The 16,240-nt window shown below is 38.6% G+C and overlaps 1 protein-coding gene across 1 annotated transcript in view; it reads right to left on the bottom strand.

The window, feature by feature from the left end:
• GRAMD4 (GRAM domain containing 4) overlaps positions 1–16,240 on the bottom strand; it is an 837,450-nt gene that overhangs the window by 269,963 nt on the left and 551,247 nt on the right. Inside the window, exon 9 of the mRNA XM_053716614.1 lies at positions 5,336–5,427. Coding sequence (XP_053572589.1) covers positions 5,336–5,427 — 92 coding nt within the window. The remainder of the gene's footprint in view (positions 1–5,335; positions 5,428–16,240) is intronic.

Raw genomic sequence — 16,240 nt, 5'->3', positions numbered from 1 at the left:
CATTAGGGATCGACTTTCAATAAAATGTATAGGGGTAACTCCCAGCACCATTAAGCGGAGAGGGGGACATTAGTATATATAGTACATGGGGGATTTCCAGGTGGGCCCCTCCCCTAGGGAGTTACCAGCTATAGGCGATGTGGGAGAAGGAATAGGGGTATGACCCGCAGGCAACCAGTACCGACGGGAAAGGGAGGGGAGGAGCCCACTAGGGCCAAAAATTTTGTATTAATATTAAACTCAACATAAGCAATGTCATATCCTAGAAACATAAATATAATAAAGCAGAGGCATAGCATAATTCCATAAACAGTTATAGAAGCAAAGAGTATTAAATACAGTAATAGAAGGGAGAGGTTTTAATACTCGATTCTCTGCTGAGGGCTACAGGGGTTCTCAAGAGGCCAGCTATGTACGGTTAGGAAGACTAGCATAGTAATGAAATTGTAACAGGTGTTCGTATGATGGCATTCAGAATACATTTAACTATAATCTTAATCTAGTGGACAGGGGGTAAAATTGTGTTCAGAGCAGTATAAAACAAAAGCAGAAGCACCTGAAATGGAGTAGTTAGTATTAAAATGAGACTATAAAAGAACTGTGACATGGTGATACTACTCAAGATGGATAGACAAAGGGCTCTGGTATAGTAGCCAACAGTAATCTTAATATAGACTACCAGGAGACACCAGGGGCTATAGGTATATACATCTATGGTGTGGAAGAAGATAATGAGAAAAAATCAGCTATTGCTGCCTAGACATGAGGAGCACATACAACATTCAGTTGCCAGCTAAAGAGATATGTAAGTATGTTATTATTACCAACTAGTGAGGTTGCCGTTAACATATATTCACTAGGACTTCACCTTATAGCAGAGCTGGATGAGCTCAGCCCATAGCTGATATGCCACAATTTCAAAGTTACAGTAACTTGTTACCCAATGAGTAGAACCACAGTCAGTACATTAAAACAACTATTAAACTGAATGCTAAATCATGTATAAAGTATATATCTGCAATACCACTGTAACAAATAGTTAATATATACAAGTGAGATATAAATGCTGACTGAGTTAAACACATTTTCGTTATATGAGAGGTAGATAAACTAATCTACCAAGATACATTGAGCTGCAATCAGCAGCAGCCCTCAGGACTGCAATAGGTAGGGATTAGACACTCTCTAACTAGACTTAGCAGAAATGAGGCACAGTAGAACATTATCATACGACACATATTAGGAGAACTAGCAGGGGGCATTCTATAAGAGAGGGAAAACAAATAGCGTAATAGGGCAATATTATACTTGCAAATAAATAAAACAGAATAGTCCTTAATATAAGCCAGATCCCTTTACTTGCCATCGATATCCAGTTCTCAGAGTCTCAAGAAACAAAGTACTTAGTTAGGGTTGTGGGCACAATGAGTCCAAAATCGCTAGCTTTTGAGTTGCACAGATCCGCTTGCAGTGGAAAGGGGATATCAGTAGTAAGCCATCTGTAGCGTGAGCTTAGGGGATAAATTGTGAGAAGGTCTCCCGGGGTCCCATAATGCCCTCCCTGGAGTGAGTAGGTATGAGAACAACAACCCAAACGTCCCCTTGATATAGTTTGCTGGTGGAGTTTGGGAATGTGGACAGCGTGGTGTCAGGCGGGATCTTACCATCTGGGTATAACTTCTGGCCGCCTTCTGCTGATTGTCGCCCCTGCTTCTAATATAGTTAACTGGAGTATGGGCTATAGATCGCCTGTTGACACGTTCGTCTGTCTCGCTCTGCTTAGATCCCGGCAAAGACATCCGGCCCGACAGGGCTCCCTTAGCTGCCGGAGGGCTCCCAAATAGGTCAGGTGTTACAGTATTGCAGGGAGTGTGAGCCATGGGCTGTGGATTGTGCTGCTGTACTTGCTTCCAAAGGACAGTCTCTAAAATGCAAGCGTCTGAAAGGCAAAGATCAATGCCGGAGTCAAATCGCTGCATTAACATAGTGCCATTGCCTGCAATGTGAGCACTACTGGGTCTCCTCATAGGTAAAGCAGCGTTTAACAGCACATCACCTCCTCCAAGTGATATCTGATGGTTTTCCTTTTTGCCACCCATGTGCATATCAGCTTGCATGGTCTGTACCTGCAGGGAGTCGGCTCCGTTGTCCGCCATCTTGCTTACAGTATCTTCTCTCAAAACGTGTGGCTCTCTGATTATGAGTTCTAGCTCAAGAAAATTATTTTGCATCTGCATCTCAAACTCAGAGAGGAGCATCCGAATCTCATCCATGTTTAGCAGGGAAAAAGTTTCAGTATCAGCTGTAATAGGTCGACTGAAGTGGAAATAAGGTTATGTATCTGATGGTATAAGATATACAGGCCTCATCCCTTTTATGCTTATGTTTCAGTAAAATAATCTATCCGTTCTTCTCATAGCACTCCCAGAGCAGGGATTAGTCGTTGGCTATAGATATGCTAAAAAAAAACTTAGTTCTTTGCCATAAATATATATATAGATTAGCCCTAAGCAAGGAGCTTAAATGAATTGCGTCTGCTTCCCACGGCTGTTGGCTCCGCCCCCAGAAAGAAATATGTTTTAACATGTTTTCATCTACTTAACTGCAAAGGGCTCCAATGAACTTCTATATATGTCTATATATGTGTACATATGTGTCTGTAAATACATCTGTATATATATATATATATATATATATATATATATATATATATATATATATAGACATTTATATATACATCTTTAGACGTATATATATATATATATATATATATATTTTGTTATGAGCATAACTGTACTTTGTAATGCATTTTGGTGTGTTTTGTGAGACTTTTTTTGTTTTGTGAAACAGTTAACCACAGCTCTAAAGGATGCGCTAACCCGACGAGTATTAAATTTAATTTACTTTTAACTTGTAATACCAGCGCAAACAAAAGTGAAAACCTGATATTGCTTGAGCGCAAAGGTTTGTGCTCTACTCGTATTCTGGCCCTATATATTTACAAACATTCTAAAATCCTCAACATCTAGCAAATTACTAGAACTAGAAAATACTTCAGAGATGGTATTTATCCCCTACCAGATTTTTTTTTTAAAATTATACCCAGAGTGATATTAGTTGGAGGTGCAGTGAATTCAAGGGAACTATGGGACACATATGGTTGTAATAGCCAAAGGTTGTAAAATTATGGAAGGAGGTTGCCCTAGAATCCTACAGAATTATAGAAAATCCACGACCTCTAGATTCCTGTTTGATCCTAAATCCCTTCTAGCTCATAGATGGAAAATTTCTGAGATACCAAAATATAGCTCAATGGATACATTGGAGTGACCAAATTCTTAACACTTGAAGATTATTATTTCATGAAAAACAAATGCAAACCCATTCATGACCAAATGCAAACAATTTGGGGTGCATATATAGCACAGAGGTTTAAACACTAAGTATTAACTATTTCATATGCTACCTATAGTAAAATGGTACTAGCAGCAAAAGGGAATTAAGAATGTATAACACACATAAATAATAACTGGGAGGAATTGGATCATTTTACAAAATCATAGTGACTATACTATATTAATATGCAAAATGTATATTTTGTCATGACACTAAGTTTTTTCTTTTGTTTCACTTATGTAAAAAATTTCTAGAGCAATAGGGTTTGTATAGATAATTAACGCATTTGATATGCTTTGTTTTATAGGTGACATTGTATGTTAATATGGCCATAAGTAATAAAATAAAAAACTCAAGGACTCAATTGAGTGTCTTTGTGAGTGTAAGTGGGTGTGTGTGAGTGGGTGAAGTGAGCGTGCCTGTGTGAGAGTGGTGAATGTGCAGGCATGTGAGAATAAGTGAACGTGCATTTGAGCGAGCATGTGTTACGCCAAGCAATGCAGATGCCAAAGGAAAAGCATGGGAAGCATTCAGTATCTCTCACAGCTACAGATTACAACTAAAACAAATGCTACACAGGTTCTTTAGAAAACCCATGCACCTAAGATCTACAAACAATACAGATTACATTTTTATTTCCTCTTTTCAACTTGATATTCAAAGTTCTGAGACACAGAGAAGCAAATAGTAACAATTTCAGTAATTCCCACTAAAAATACCATGGGATTTGGTTAAATAAAGCTCATATTCATAGATAGTTCTAGATGATAACTTAGACCAGTGATGGACAACTTGCTAAAATATGGAGGCCACAAATAAGTATTTTAGAAGCTTTATGACTACATGCAAATAATAATATATTACCTAAAAATGTACAGTGGCACAGGGCCTGATTTAGACAAGGTTGCAGGGTACCATCTAACTTCTGTTTTCCACTCCAGAAGGGTCTTTTGAATTGTGACCACTTTGTCCACCACCAGAATCCCTCAAAACACAATTTTTAGTTTCTTGGGGTAAACCATTCTATGGTACACATTTAGTTCTGCTTTCCCCCAGAGGTAAAAAGATATAGGGCAGAGGGACTCATGTGGCCGATGTGCTGCCAGTTGGCCATCCCTGACTTAGACTATTTGCATTGTGCTGCCTCCAATAGTATCTCACCATAACTATGATCGAATGGGCAGGAGAACCATTGGTCATTGTCTTTTTAAATTTCTGCAGACTTTGACACAATCTCATTTGAACTATGGTATAAAAATCCTTTTGGGACCTGACACTGGATATTCTTCCTTTCTGCTAGCAACTTAAAAAAAAATACCGATTTTTTTATTTAACCCAGCAAACCGATTTTGCATACATATCAACCGTATTTTGCTTAGTTCCCCATGTGACAAAGGACTATCCCTGAATAATTAAGGTTGTAAGATGCCTGGGCATAACTCTCTTATGCAGAGAAATGTACATAGTATTCCTGATTTATAAAGTGTAAAGGAAAAGAACCTTAATCTAAAAAACAGAAAAAGTAAGTTCTAAAGTTCAATGCAGCTTAAAAGACAAAATATACAAATCCCTCAACTTTAATTATCCATGAAAGTAAATCACATAGCGTTCAGGGAATCCTAAACATTGCTGTTACCTCCTCAACAGAAGCAAGCTTTGGGAACATAATGCAACACATTTGTGCAATCCATAGTGTTATCTTTCAGAGTTTGAGGGGAAAGAAAAATTTGGAGTTTCATGTCTCTTTAAATCAAAGAAAGTCTTTATCTACAAGTAGATACAACACTATTTCCCAGCCATTCGCCAGCACAACTACCTGTAAACAAAAGTTGTCCAAACCTTCAAAAGCCAATCAGCAACACAATTAGCTCTATGTTTACTAAAGTCTTTTTTTGCATTACATATCCAGTTATATGAAATATAAAAAGTAGTTTGTTACCTGGCTATGAGGTAATTTAGAGATAACCTCAAAATAGCTAAAAATAAAAACATTGGGATGGCCCAGCCATGCCACACAGCATTCATGTAAATCTGAAAAGGAAAAAAAAAAGTAAAGTAAAACATTGTAATAAGCATAAAAACCATGTTCATTCTGCAGAAAATACAGCAACTTTGTGAGGTAAGTAGAGGTAGTTTGCAAGGCCTTCTTCGGTTTAGAGATATAAATTATTTGTAGATGAGATATGAGACAGAATTATGTTAAAATCTAAAAAACTAAAATCTTAAAGTGCTTAGTAACAAAACTCAAAACAATAAAAATAAATACTAATTACATTTGGCACACACTGAACAATAACATAATTTATGTAAGAACTTACCTGATAAATGTATTTCTTTCATATTAGCAAGAGTCCATGAGCTAGTGACGTATGGGATATACATTCCTACCAGGAGGGGCAAAGTTTCCCAAACCTCAAAATGCCTAAAAATACACCCCTCACCACACCCACAAATCAGTTTAACGAATAGCCAAGAAGTGGGGTGATAAGAAAAAAGTGCGAAAGCATAAAAAATAAGAAATTGGAATAATTGTGCTTTATACAAAAAAATCATAACCACCACAAAAAGGGTGGGCCTCATGGACTCTTGCCAATATGAAATAAATTAATTTATCAGGTAAGTTCTTACATAAATTATGTTTTCTTTCATGTAATTAGCAAGAGTCCATGAGCTAGTGACGTATGGGATAATGACTACCCAAGATGTGGATCTCTCCACGCAAGAGTCACTAGAGAGGGAGGGATAAAATAAAGACAGCCAATTCCGCTGAAAAATAATCCACACCCAAAATAAAGTTTAAATTTTATAATGAAAAAAACTGAATACATAAGCAGAAGATTCAAACTGAAACAGCTGCCTGAAGTACTTTTCTACCAAAAACAGCTTCAGAAGAAGAAAACACATCAAAATGATAGAATTTAGTAAAAGTATGCAAAGAAGACCAAGTTGCTGCTTTGCAAATCTGATCAACCGAAGCTTCATTCCTAAACGCCCAGGAAGTAGAAACTGACCTAGTAGAATGAGCTGTAATCCTTTGAGGCGGAGTTTTACCCGACTCGACATAAGCATGATGAATTAAAGATTTCAACCAAGATGCCAAAGAAATGGCCGAGGCCTTCTGACCTTTCCTAGAACCGGAAAAGATAACAAATAGACTAGAAGTCTTTCGGAAATTCTTAGTGGCTTCAACATAATATTTCAAAGCTCTAACTACATCCAAAGAATGCAATGATTTCTCCTTAGAATTCTTAGGATTAGGACATAATGAAGGAACCACAATTTCTCTACTAATGTTGTTGGAATTCACCTTAGGTAAAAATTCAAAAGAAGTTTGCAACACCGAGAACCTTAGTAAAAATTCTTGGAGCTGTTGCTAGGCCAAATGGAAGAGCCACAAACTGGTAATGCTTGTCTAGGAACGAGAATCTCAGAAACTGATAGTGATCTGGATGAATCGGAATATGCAGATATGCATCCTGTAAATCTATTGTAGACATATAATGCCCTTGCTGAACAAAAGGCAGGATAGTCCTTACAGTTACCATTTTGAATGTTGGTATCCTTACATAACGATTCAATATTTTTAGATCCAGAACTGGTCTGAAGGAATTCTCCTTCTTTGGTACAATGAAGAGATTTGAATAAAACCCCATCCCCTGTTCCAGAACTGGAACTGGCATAATTACTCCAGCCAACTCTAGATCTGAAACACATTTCAGAAATGCTTGAGCCTTCGCTGGATTTACTGGGACACGGGAAAGAAAAAATCTCTTTGCAGGAGGACTTATCTTGAAGCCAATTCTGTACCCTTCTGAAACAATATTCTGAATCCAAAGATCTAAACGTTTAGATTTAGTATCAAGAGGACCAGAATCCTCAATTTCTAATGCAATTAGGACTTCTTTAAGTAAAGAACGAATAAATTCCATTTTAAATAAATATGAAGATTTATCAGCATCAACCTCTGAGACAGAATCCTCTGAACCAGAAGAGCCATTATCAGAATCAGAATGATGATGTTCATTTAAAAATTCATCTGAAAAATGAGAAGGTTTAAAAGACTTTTTACGTTTACTAGAAGGAGGAATAACAGACATAGCCTTCTTAATGGATTTAGAAACAAAATCTCTTATGTTATCAGGAACACTCTGAGTATTAGATGTTGATGGAACAGCAACAGGTAATGTAACTTTACTAAAGGAAATATTATCTGCATTAACAAGTTTGTCATGACATTCAATACAAACACCAGCTGGAGGAACAGCTACCAAAAGTTTACAGCAGATACACTTAGCTTTGGTAGCTCCAGCACCAGGCAGCGATTTTCCAGAAGTATCTTCTGACTCAGCTTCAACATTGGACATCTTGCAATATGTAATAGAAAAAACAACATATAAAGCAAAATTGATCAAATTCCTTAAATGACAGTTTCAGGAATGGGAAAAAATGCCAGTGAACAAGCTTCTAGCAACCAGAAGCAATAAAAAATGAGACTTAAATAATGTGGAGACAAAAGTGACGCCCATATTTTTTAGCGCCAAATAAGACGCCCACATTATTTGGCGCCTAAATGCTTTTGGCGCCAAAAATGACGCCACATCCGGAACGCCAACATTTTTGGCGCAAAAGAACGTCAAAAATGACGCAACTTCCGGCGACATGTATGACGCCGGAAACAGAAAAAAAAAAAAAAGCCAAAAAAGTCTGCGCCAAGAATGACGCAATAAAATGAAGCATTTTCAGCCCCCGCGAGCCTAACAGCCCACAGGGAAAGTAAAATTTTAAGGTAAGAAAAAAAAAAAATTTGTTTTATTCAAATGCATTATCCCAAATATGAAACTGACTGTCTGAAAATAAGGAATGTTGAACATCCTGAGTCAAGGCAAATAAATGTTTGAATACATATATTTAGAACTTTATAAAAAAGTGCCCAACCATAGCTTAGAGTGTCACAGAAAATAAGACTTACTTACCCCAGGACACTCATCTACATGTTGTAGAAAGCCAAACCAGTACTGAAACGAAAATCAGCAGAGGTAATGGTATATATATAAGAGTATATCGTCGATCTGAAAAGGGAGGTAAGAGATGAATCTCTACGACCGATAACAGAGAACCTATGAAATAGACCCCGTAGAAGGAGATCATTGAATTCAAATAGGCAATACTCTCCTCACATCCCTCTGACATTCACTGCACGCTGAGAGGAAAACCGGGCTCCAACCTGCTGCGGAGCGCATATCAACGTAGAATCTAGCACAAACTTACTTCACCACCTCCATAGGAGGCAAAGTTTGTAAAACTGATTTGTGGGTGTGGTGAGGGGTGTATTTGTAGGCATTTTGAGGTCTGGGAAACTTTGCCCCTCCTGGTAGGAATGTATATCCCATACGTCACTAGCTCATGGACTCTTGCTAATTACATGAAAGAAATCTGAAGGCTGTATTTGTCACCTGGGCTTCATATAGCCCACAATTGCTTTGTATTTAATATAATTTGATAGAGAAGTGTACTTACAATCATATTAAAATGTTTGATAACTGTCTGGTATTCTCTCTCACTGCATGTATGTAAATGGATCTGTGTATATACAATATATGCATACACACACACATATATATATATATATATATATATATATATATATATATATATATATACATACATATATATACACACATATATATATATATATATATATATATATATATATATATATATATATATATATATATATATGTACACACTCAGTGGACACACCACGCCCTTGGGGGCGCTTCCTCAGTTCCAATATAATAGGTGATATGGTAGTGCTTGTAATGTCTCAACAGAAAAAAACAGGCCTAAATCTAGAAATATGATAATAGCAACAATAATAAAACTATAAATAAAACCCTAAAAAATCTAAAATGTGGACATAAGTAAGTAACCACAATGCTGTAAATGATAATAGTAAAAAACTATATATATATATATATATATATATATATATATATATATATATATATATATATATATATATATATATATATATTACTGGAATATAAACATAGATTGGAAAAAATATTAAAACCAATTCAAAACCAAATAATGATAATGTGAAAGTCTATGAGTCCAGGGTAATGACAGTTCCCAGATGTTAGAGGCTGCACTCTGTCAAAGGATGGCTATCCTGTAGTATGGAATCTAAAAAAGAATAAAAAACAGAGGCGCCACCATGGCCTAATATCGCCAGTACAGGTAAAATGAGCAGCAATATGAGAATGTGAATACTCACAAACATAAAGCACCCCACTGGTGCTAGTAGAGCAGACTGACACTTCTCAGTGGTTCAGGACACTGTATCCAAAGCGCAGAGACAGTCAGGAATCCTCTGACACTCCAATGTATATGTGCCTATGGATAAAGGAAAAAGCAACACGACATGGCCCAATATCATCAGGACAAGGGGAAAATAATACCAATTGCTTGCACTTACAAGATGGTGGGCACCTGCAGGTGCAATCTCAGCAAACTGGAGCCAAAACGTCGCCCAGTAGACTTAAAACAGCAATCCTCAACAGGAACCAGGATCAGCGATATAATTTATCACAGGAGGTGAAAAAAAAAAAATATAAAAAACATAATTTATGCTTACCTGATAAATTTATTTCTCTTGTAGTGTGTTCAGTCCACGGGTCATCCATTACTTATGGGATATATTCTCCTTCCCAACAGGAAGTTGCAAGAGGATCACCCAAGCAGAGCTGCTATATAGCTCCTCCCCTCACATGTCATATCCAGTCATTCGACCGAAACAAGACGAGAAAGGAGAAACTATAGGGTGTAGTGGTGACTGGAGTTATGATTTAAAATTTAGAACCTGCCTCAAAAAGACAGGGCGGGCCGTAGACTGAACACACTACAAGAGAAATAAATTTATCAGGTAAGCATAAATTATGTTTTCTCTTGTTAAGTGTGTTTAGTCCACGGGTCATCCATTACTTATGGGATACCAATACCAAAGCTAAAGTACACGGATGATGGGAGGGACAAGGCAGGAACATTAAACAGAAGGAACCATTGCCTGTAGAACCTTTCTCCCAAAAACAGCCTCCGAAGAAGCAAAAGTGTCAAATTTGTAAAATTTGGAAAAAGTATGAAGTGACGACCAAGTTGCAGCCTTGCAAATCTGTTCAACTAAGGCCTCATTCTTAAAGGCCCATGTGGAAGCCACAGCTATAGTGGAATGAGCTGTAATTCTTTCAGGAGGCTGCTGTCCAGCAGTCTCGTAGGCTAAGCGAATTATGCTACGAAGCCAAAAAGAGAGAGAGGTAGCCGAAGCCTTTTGACCTCTCCTCTGTCCACAGTAAACGACAAACAGAGAAGAAGTTTGTCGAAAATCTTTAGTTGCCTGTAAGTAGAACTTCAGGGCACGGACCACGTCCAGATTATGCAAAAGACGTTCCTTCTTTGTAGAAGGATTAGGACATAATGATGGAACAACAATCTCTTGATTGATATTCCTGATAGAAACAACCTTAGGTAAAATCCCAGGTTTAGTACGCAGGACTACCTTGTCTGAATGAAAGATCAGATAAGGAGAATCACAATGTAAGGCAGATAACTCAGAGACTCTTCGAGCCGAGGAAATAGCCATCAAAAACAGAACTTTCCAAGATAAAAGCTTAATATCAATGGAATGAAGGGGTTCAAACGGAACACCCTGAAGAACTTTAAGAACCAAGTTTAAGCTCCACGGAGGAGCAACAGCTTTAAACACAGGCTTAATCCTAGCCAAAGCCTGACAAAAAGCCTGGACGTCTGGATTCTCTGCCAGACGCTTGTGTAACAGAATAGACAGAGCAGATATCTGTCCCTTTAGTGAACTAGCGGATAAGCCCTTTTCTAAACCCTCTTGTAGAAAAGACAATATCCTAGGAATCCTAGCCTTACTCCATGAGTAACTCTTGGATTCACACCAATATAAATATTTACGCCATATCTTGTGGTAAATTTTTCTGGTAACAGGTTTCCGAGCCTGTATTAATGTATCAATAACCAAATCCGAAAACCCACGCTTTGATAGAATCAAGCGTTCAATTTCCAAGCAGTCAGCCTCAGAGAAATTAGGTTTGGATGGTTGAAAGGACCCTGAATTAGAAGGTGCTGCCTCAGGGGTAGAGACCATGGTGGACAGGACGACATGTCCACTAGGTCTGCATACCATGTCCTGCGTGGCCACGCAGGCGCTATCAGAATCACCGATGCTCTCTCCTGTTTGATCCTGGCAATCAGTCGAGGTAGCAACGGAAAAGGTGGAAACACATAAGCTATGTTGAAAACCCAAGGGGCTGCTAGTGCATCTACCAGCACCGCTCCCGGGTCCCTGGACCTGGATCCGTAACAAGGAAGCTTGGCGTTCTGGCGAGATGCCATGAGATCCAAATCCGGTTTGCCCCAACGACGAATCAGTTGAGCAAATACCTCCGGGTGAAGTTCCCACTCCCCCGGATGAAAAGTCTGGCGACTTAGAAAATCCGCCTCCCAGTTCTCCACGCCTGGGATGTAGATCGCTGACAGGTGGCAAGAGTGAGACTCTGCCCAGCGAATTATCTTCGAGACTTCCGACATCGCTAGGGAACTCCTGGTTCCCCCTTGATGATTGATGTAAGCCACAGTCGTGATGTTGTCCGACTGAAATCTGATGAACCTCAGTGTTGCTAACTGAGGCCAAGCTAGAAGAGCATTGAATATTACTCTTAATGCTAGAATGTTTATTGGGAGGAGTTTCTCCTCCTGAGTCCACGATCCCTGAGCCTTCAGGGAGTTCCAGACTGCTCCCCAGCCTAGTAGGCTGGCATCTGTTGTTACAATCGTCCAATCTGGTCTGCGAAAAGTCATTCCTTTGGACAGATGAACCCGTGACAACCACCAGAGAAGAGAATCTCTGGTCTCCTGGTCCAGATTTAGCAAAGGGGACAGATCTGAGTAATCCCCGTTCCATTGACTTAGCATGCATAGTTGCAGCGGTCTGAGATGTAGGCACGCAAATGGCACTATGTCCATTGCCGCGACCATTAAGCCGATTACTTCCATGCACTGAGCTACTGATGGGCTTGGAATGGAGTGAAGGACACGGCAAGCATTGAGAATCTTTGATAACCTGGACTCCGTCTCATCTCTACAGAATCTATAAGAGTCCCTAGAAAAGGGACCCTTGTGAGTGGTAACAGAGAACTCTTTTCCACATTCACTTTCCACCCATGCGACCTCAGAAATGCTAGAACTATCTCTGTATGAGACTTTGCATTTTGAAAACTTGACGCTTGTATCAGAATGTCGTCTAGGTACGGAGCTACCGCTATAAAATATAAAAAAAGGTGACCAAGAAACTAGGCTGTATGAACACTTCAGGACAGTACACCACAATAACACCAACGACCTTAAATATTGGGGTATTTGCAAGATCGCAAAACCATGGAGAGGAGGAAATTTTGATCAATTACTCCTTAGGAAAGAAGCAGAACTTATTTTTGAATTAAAAACATTATTCCCACAAGGACTAAATTCGGAGCTAGATTTAAATCCATTCATTCTAGACTGCTAATCTTACAACTCCCCACCATTCCAACATTGTACACACCAGTACAATAGCCAAATAATAGCCTCAATGGAATTGTATTTCAAACATTAAAACATAATACCTTCCCATATGTACCCTACTATAGATTTAACGATCCTTTTTAAGATTCTTTATACGCTTACCTTTAGAGTCACAGTTCATATAAGACATTTTAGTGAATATAATTGGGATCCACAATTATTATATAAAATACACAGTCATACAATATTTAAAAACTTCTGAACCAATTAGGTCATACATATTTTTGAGACCAAAGACATTTATGGGACCTTTATCTTACAAGACCAACTATTAAGTACTGACATCTAGGGTTAATAACGGTTTAACAACAATAATGTTGTATAATTTTTAACTCACATATGCTAATACTGATAGAAAAAGAAAAAGTTCTAATGAATATAAATGTAAGCTTTAACTATATCAGTCCCAATTTTAGATGATCTGTATAATGTATGCATGAACGACGAGTTTGTATTATGCATATATTTACAGTATATAACTTTGTATACTATTTTTAGGATTCTATTACCAATTTTTAAAGAAACACTACTATGTTTATACTACTATGTTTATAGTATACTAACTCCATTTATATGTTTTATAGAATATATCAATTGAGTAAAAGGAATTAATTTTTAATACACAGATCTTACATTTTTACACCATAAGAAATCATGTATATACACAAAAGCATCTATATACAAACTGCATTAAGAAAAAGCTCTATTCAATACAAAAAGAGAACCTAGATAATCCACCTTAAGTAAATCAACCTTTAAGCAAATCCACCTTAAGGAATCAACAATTTATCAATTAACTTATGACCAATCACAGATGAACTACACATTTATAAAGGATCTCAGAACCAGCTTAAACCATCTTGATAAAGCCATTCTATATGGTGGAACGCGTTGATGGACCTAGAAGAACAACTACAAAGTGATAATATATAATTATCTACAAGGATTGTAAAGGATTCGTTGGGATTATTTGATCCACTTCCAATACTCTGCGCAGAGTTTTTTCATCGAGACCGGACCTACATTCGACACGCATCCAGCGTTCCTGACGTCACCAGCTGTAGTGAGCCGCGCCGGACACCTGTGCCATACCTTGACGGAGCATTCAGCTCGACTAAAGAGCAGGTAGGCACCATAGAGGTGTAGCGGTCCTGCAGCGTGGTTGTCAGTAGGTTATTCCTAAAAAAAGGTATCAACTTATTTTCACAGAAACTGCCAATTACGGAATTTTTAATATCTCCATACGGGACTTTTAACACCTGTTTACTCCTATAACGGAGCCATAATAATACTTCATCCCTAGGTAGTTTGATATCTACCTCTTTCCCAAACGGAACTTTCACTGTTATAAAAGCCAAGATTCCATAGGTGGATTCACTCTTTGATATAGGGCTACTATCCCAATATAATTTTAGACTGAGCTGCACAAATAGTCAGCTATTTTTAGCTTATTTTTTATGTTTTAGCATAGAGTTTGTTACTATATATGACCGGTCATAATATCACAGTATCAGTAGACAATATTTTATTGTTATTTTAATTAAGATAAATAAATTTTATTTTGATATACATATTGCTTTGATATTTGATTCATTTTAGTTGCTTGGATATTAGATTTAAACCAGTCGCACAGGTAGACTCTGTAACACCTACACTATATTTTTATGCCACACAAAGTGTTTTCATAATTTATACCTTCATAATTCATATCTCTATATATACTAATATATATTTATAGAATATTCATCATCCCCAGAGCTGTTTAGCGCATACACACATCTCTCTTTTTCTTTGTACCAGTTCTTGCATTATCTGCTTTATGGGAGCAGATTAGTGTGTATTGCAAGGGGTAGATTTGCGCACCATATACCCACCACTTTTTTAGTTGTTGATAACCTTGACAGATGAAACCTCCCTTGTGGAGGAGAAGTTTTGAAATCCAGAAGGTATCCCTGAGATATAATCTCCAACGTCCAGGGATCCTGTACATCTCTTGCCCAAGCCTGGGCGAAGAGAGAAAGTCTGCCCCCCACTAGATCCGTCTCCGGAAAGGGGGCCCTGTCTTCATGCTGTCTTAGGGGCGGAAGTAGGCTTTCTGGCCTGCTTGCCCTTGTTCCATGACTGGTTGCCTTTCCAACCCTGTCTGTAACGAGCAGTAGTTCCTTCCTGTTTTGGAGCGGAGGAAGTTGATGCTGCTCCTGCCTTGAAATTACGAAAGGCACGAAAATTAGACTGTTTGGCCTTTGATTTGGCCCTGTCCTGAGGAAGGGTGTGGCCCTTACCTCCAGTAATGTCAGCAATAATTTCCTTCAAGCCGGGCCCGAATAAGGTCTGCCCTTTGAAAGGAATGTTCAGTAGTTTAGACTTAGAAGTTACATCTGCTGACCAGGATTTAAGCCATAGCGCTCTGCGCGCCTGTATGGCGAATCCGGAATTCTTAGCCATAAGTTTGGTTAAATGCACTACGGCATCCGAAACAAACGCATTAGCCAGCTTAAGAGTTCTAATCTTGCTCAAAGACTCATCCAATAGTGCTGTGCGAATCGCCTCTTCCAGAGACTCAAACCAGAATGCCGCTGCAGCAGTGACAGGCGCAATGCATGCAAGAGGCTGTAATATAAAACCTTGTTGAACAAACATTTTCTTAAGGTAACCCTCTAATTTTTTATCCATTGGATCTGAGAAAGCACAGCTATCCTCCACCGGGATAGTGGTACGCTTGGCTAAAGTAGAAACTGCTCCCTCCACCTTAGGGACCGTCTGCCATAAGTCTCGTGTGGTGGCGTCTATAGGGAACATTTTTCTAAATATCGGAGGAGGGGAAAAAGGCACACCGGGTCTATCCCACTCCTTGCTAATAATCTCTGTAAGCCTCTTTGGTATAGGAAAAACGTCAGTACACACCGGTACCGCATAGTATTTATCCAGCCTACATAATTTCTCTGGGATTGCCACCGTGTCACAATCATTCAGAGCCGCTAACACCTCCCCTAGCAACACGCGGAGGTTCTCAAGCTTAAATTTAAAATTTGAAATTTCTGAATCCGGTCTCCCCGAATCAGAACCGTCACCCACAGAATGAAGCTCTCCGTCCTCATGTTCTGCAAATTGTGACGCAGTATCAGACATGGCTCTCGTGTCATCGGCGCGCTCTGTCCTTAACCCAGAGCTGTCGCGCTTGCCTCTTAACTCGGGCATA

This window comes from Bombina bombina, chromosome 6, assembly GCF_027579735.1.
Source record: "Bombina bombina isolate aBomBom1 chromosome 6, aBomBom1.pri, whole genome shotgun sequence".
Lineage (NCBI taxonomy): Eukaryota > Metazoa > Chordata > Amphibia > Anura > Bombinatoridae > Bombina > Bombina bombina.
The sequence above is the reverse complement of the archived record's forward strand: the minus strand, read 5'-3'. Positions and strand labels throughout refer to the sequence as shown.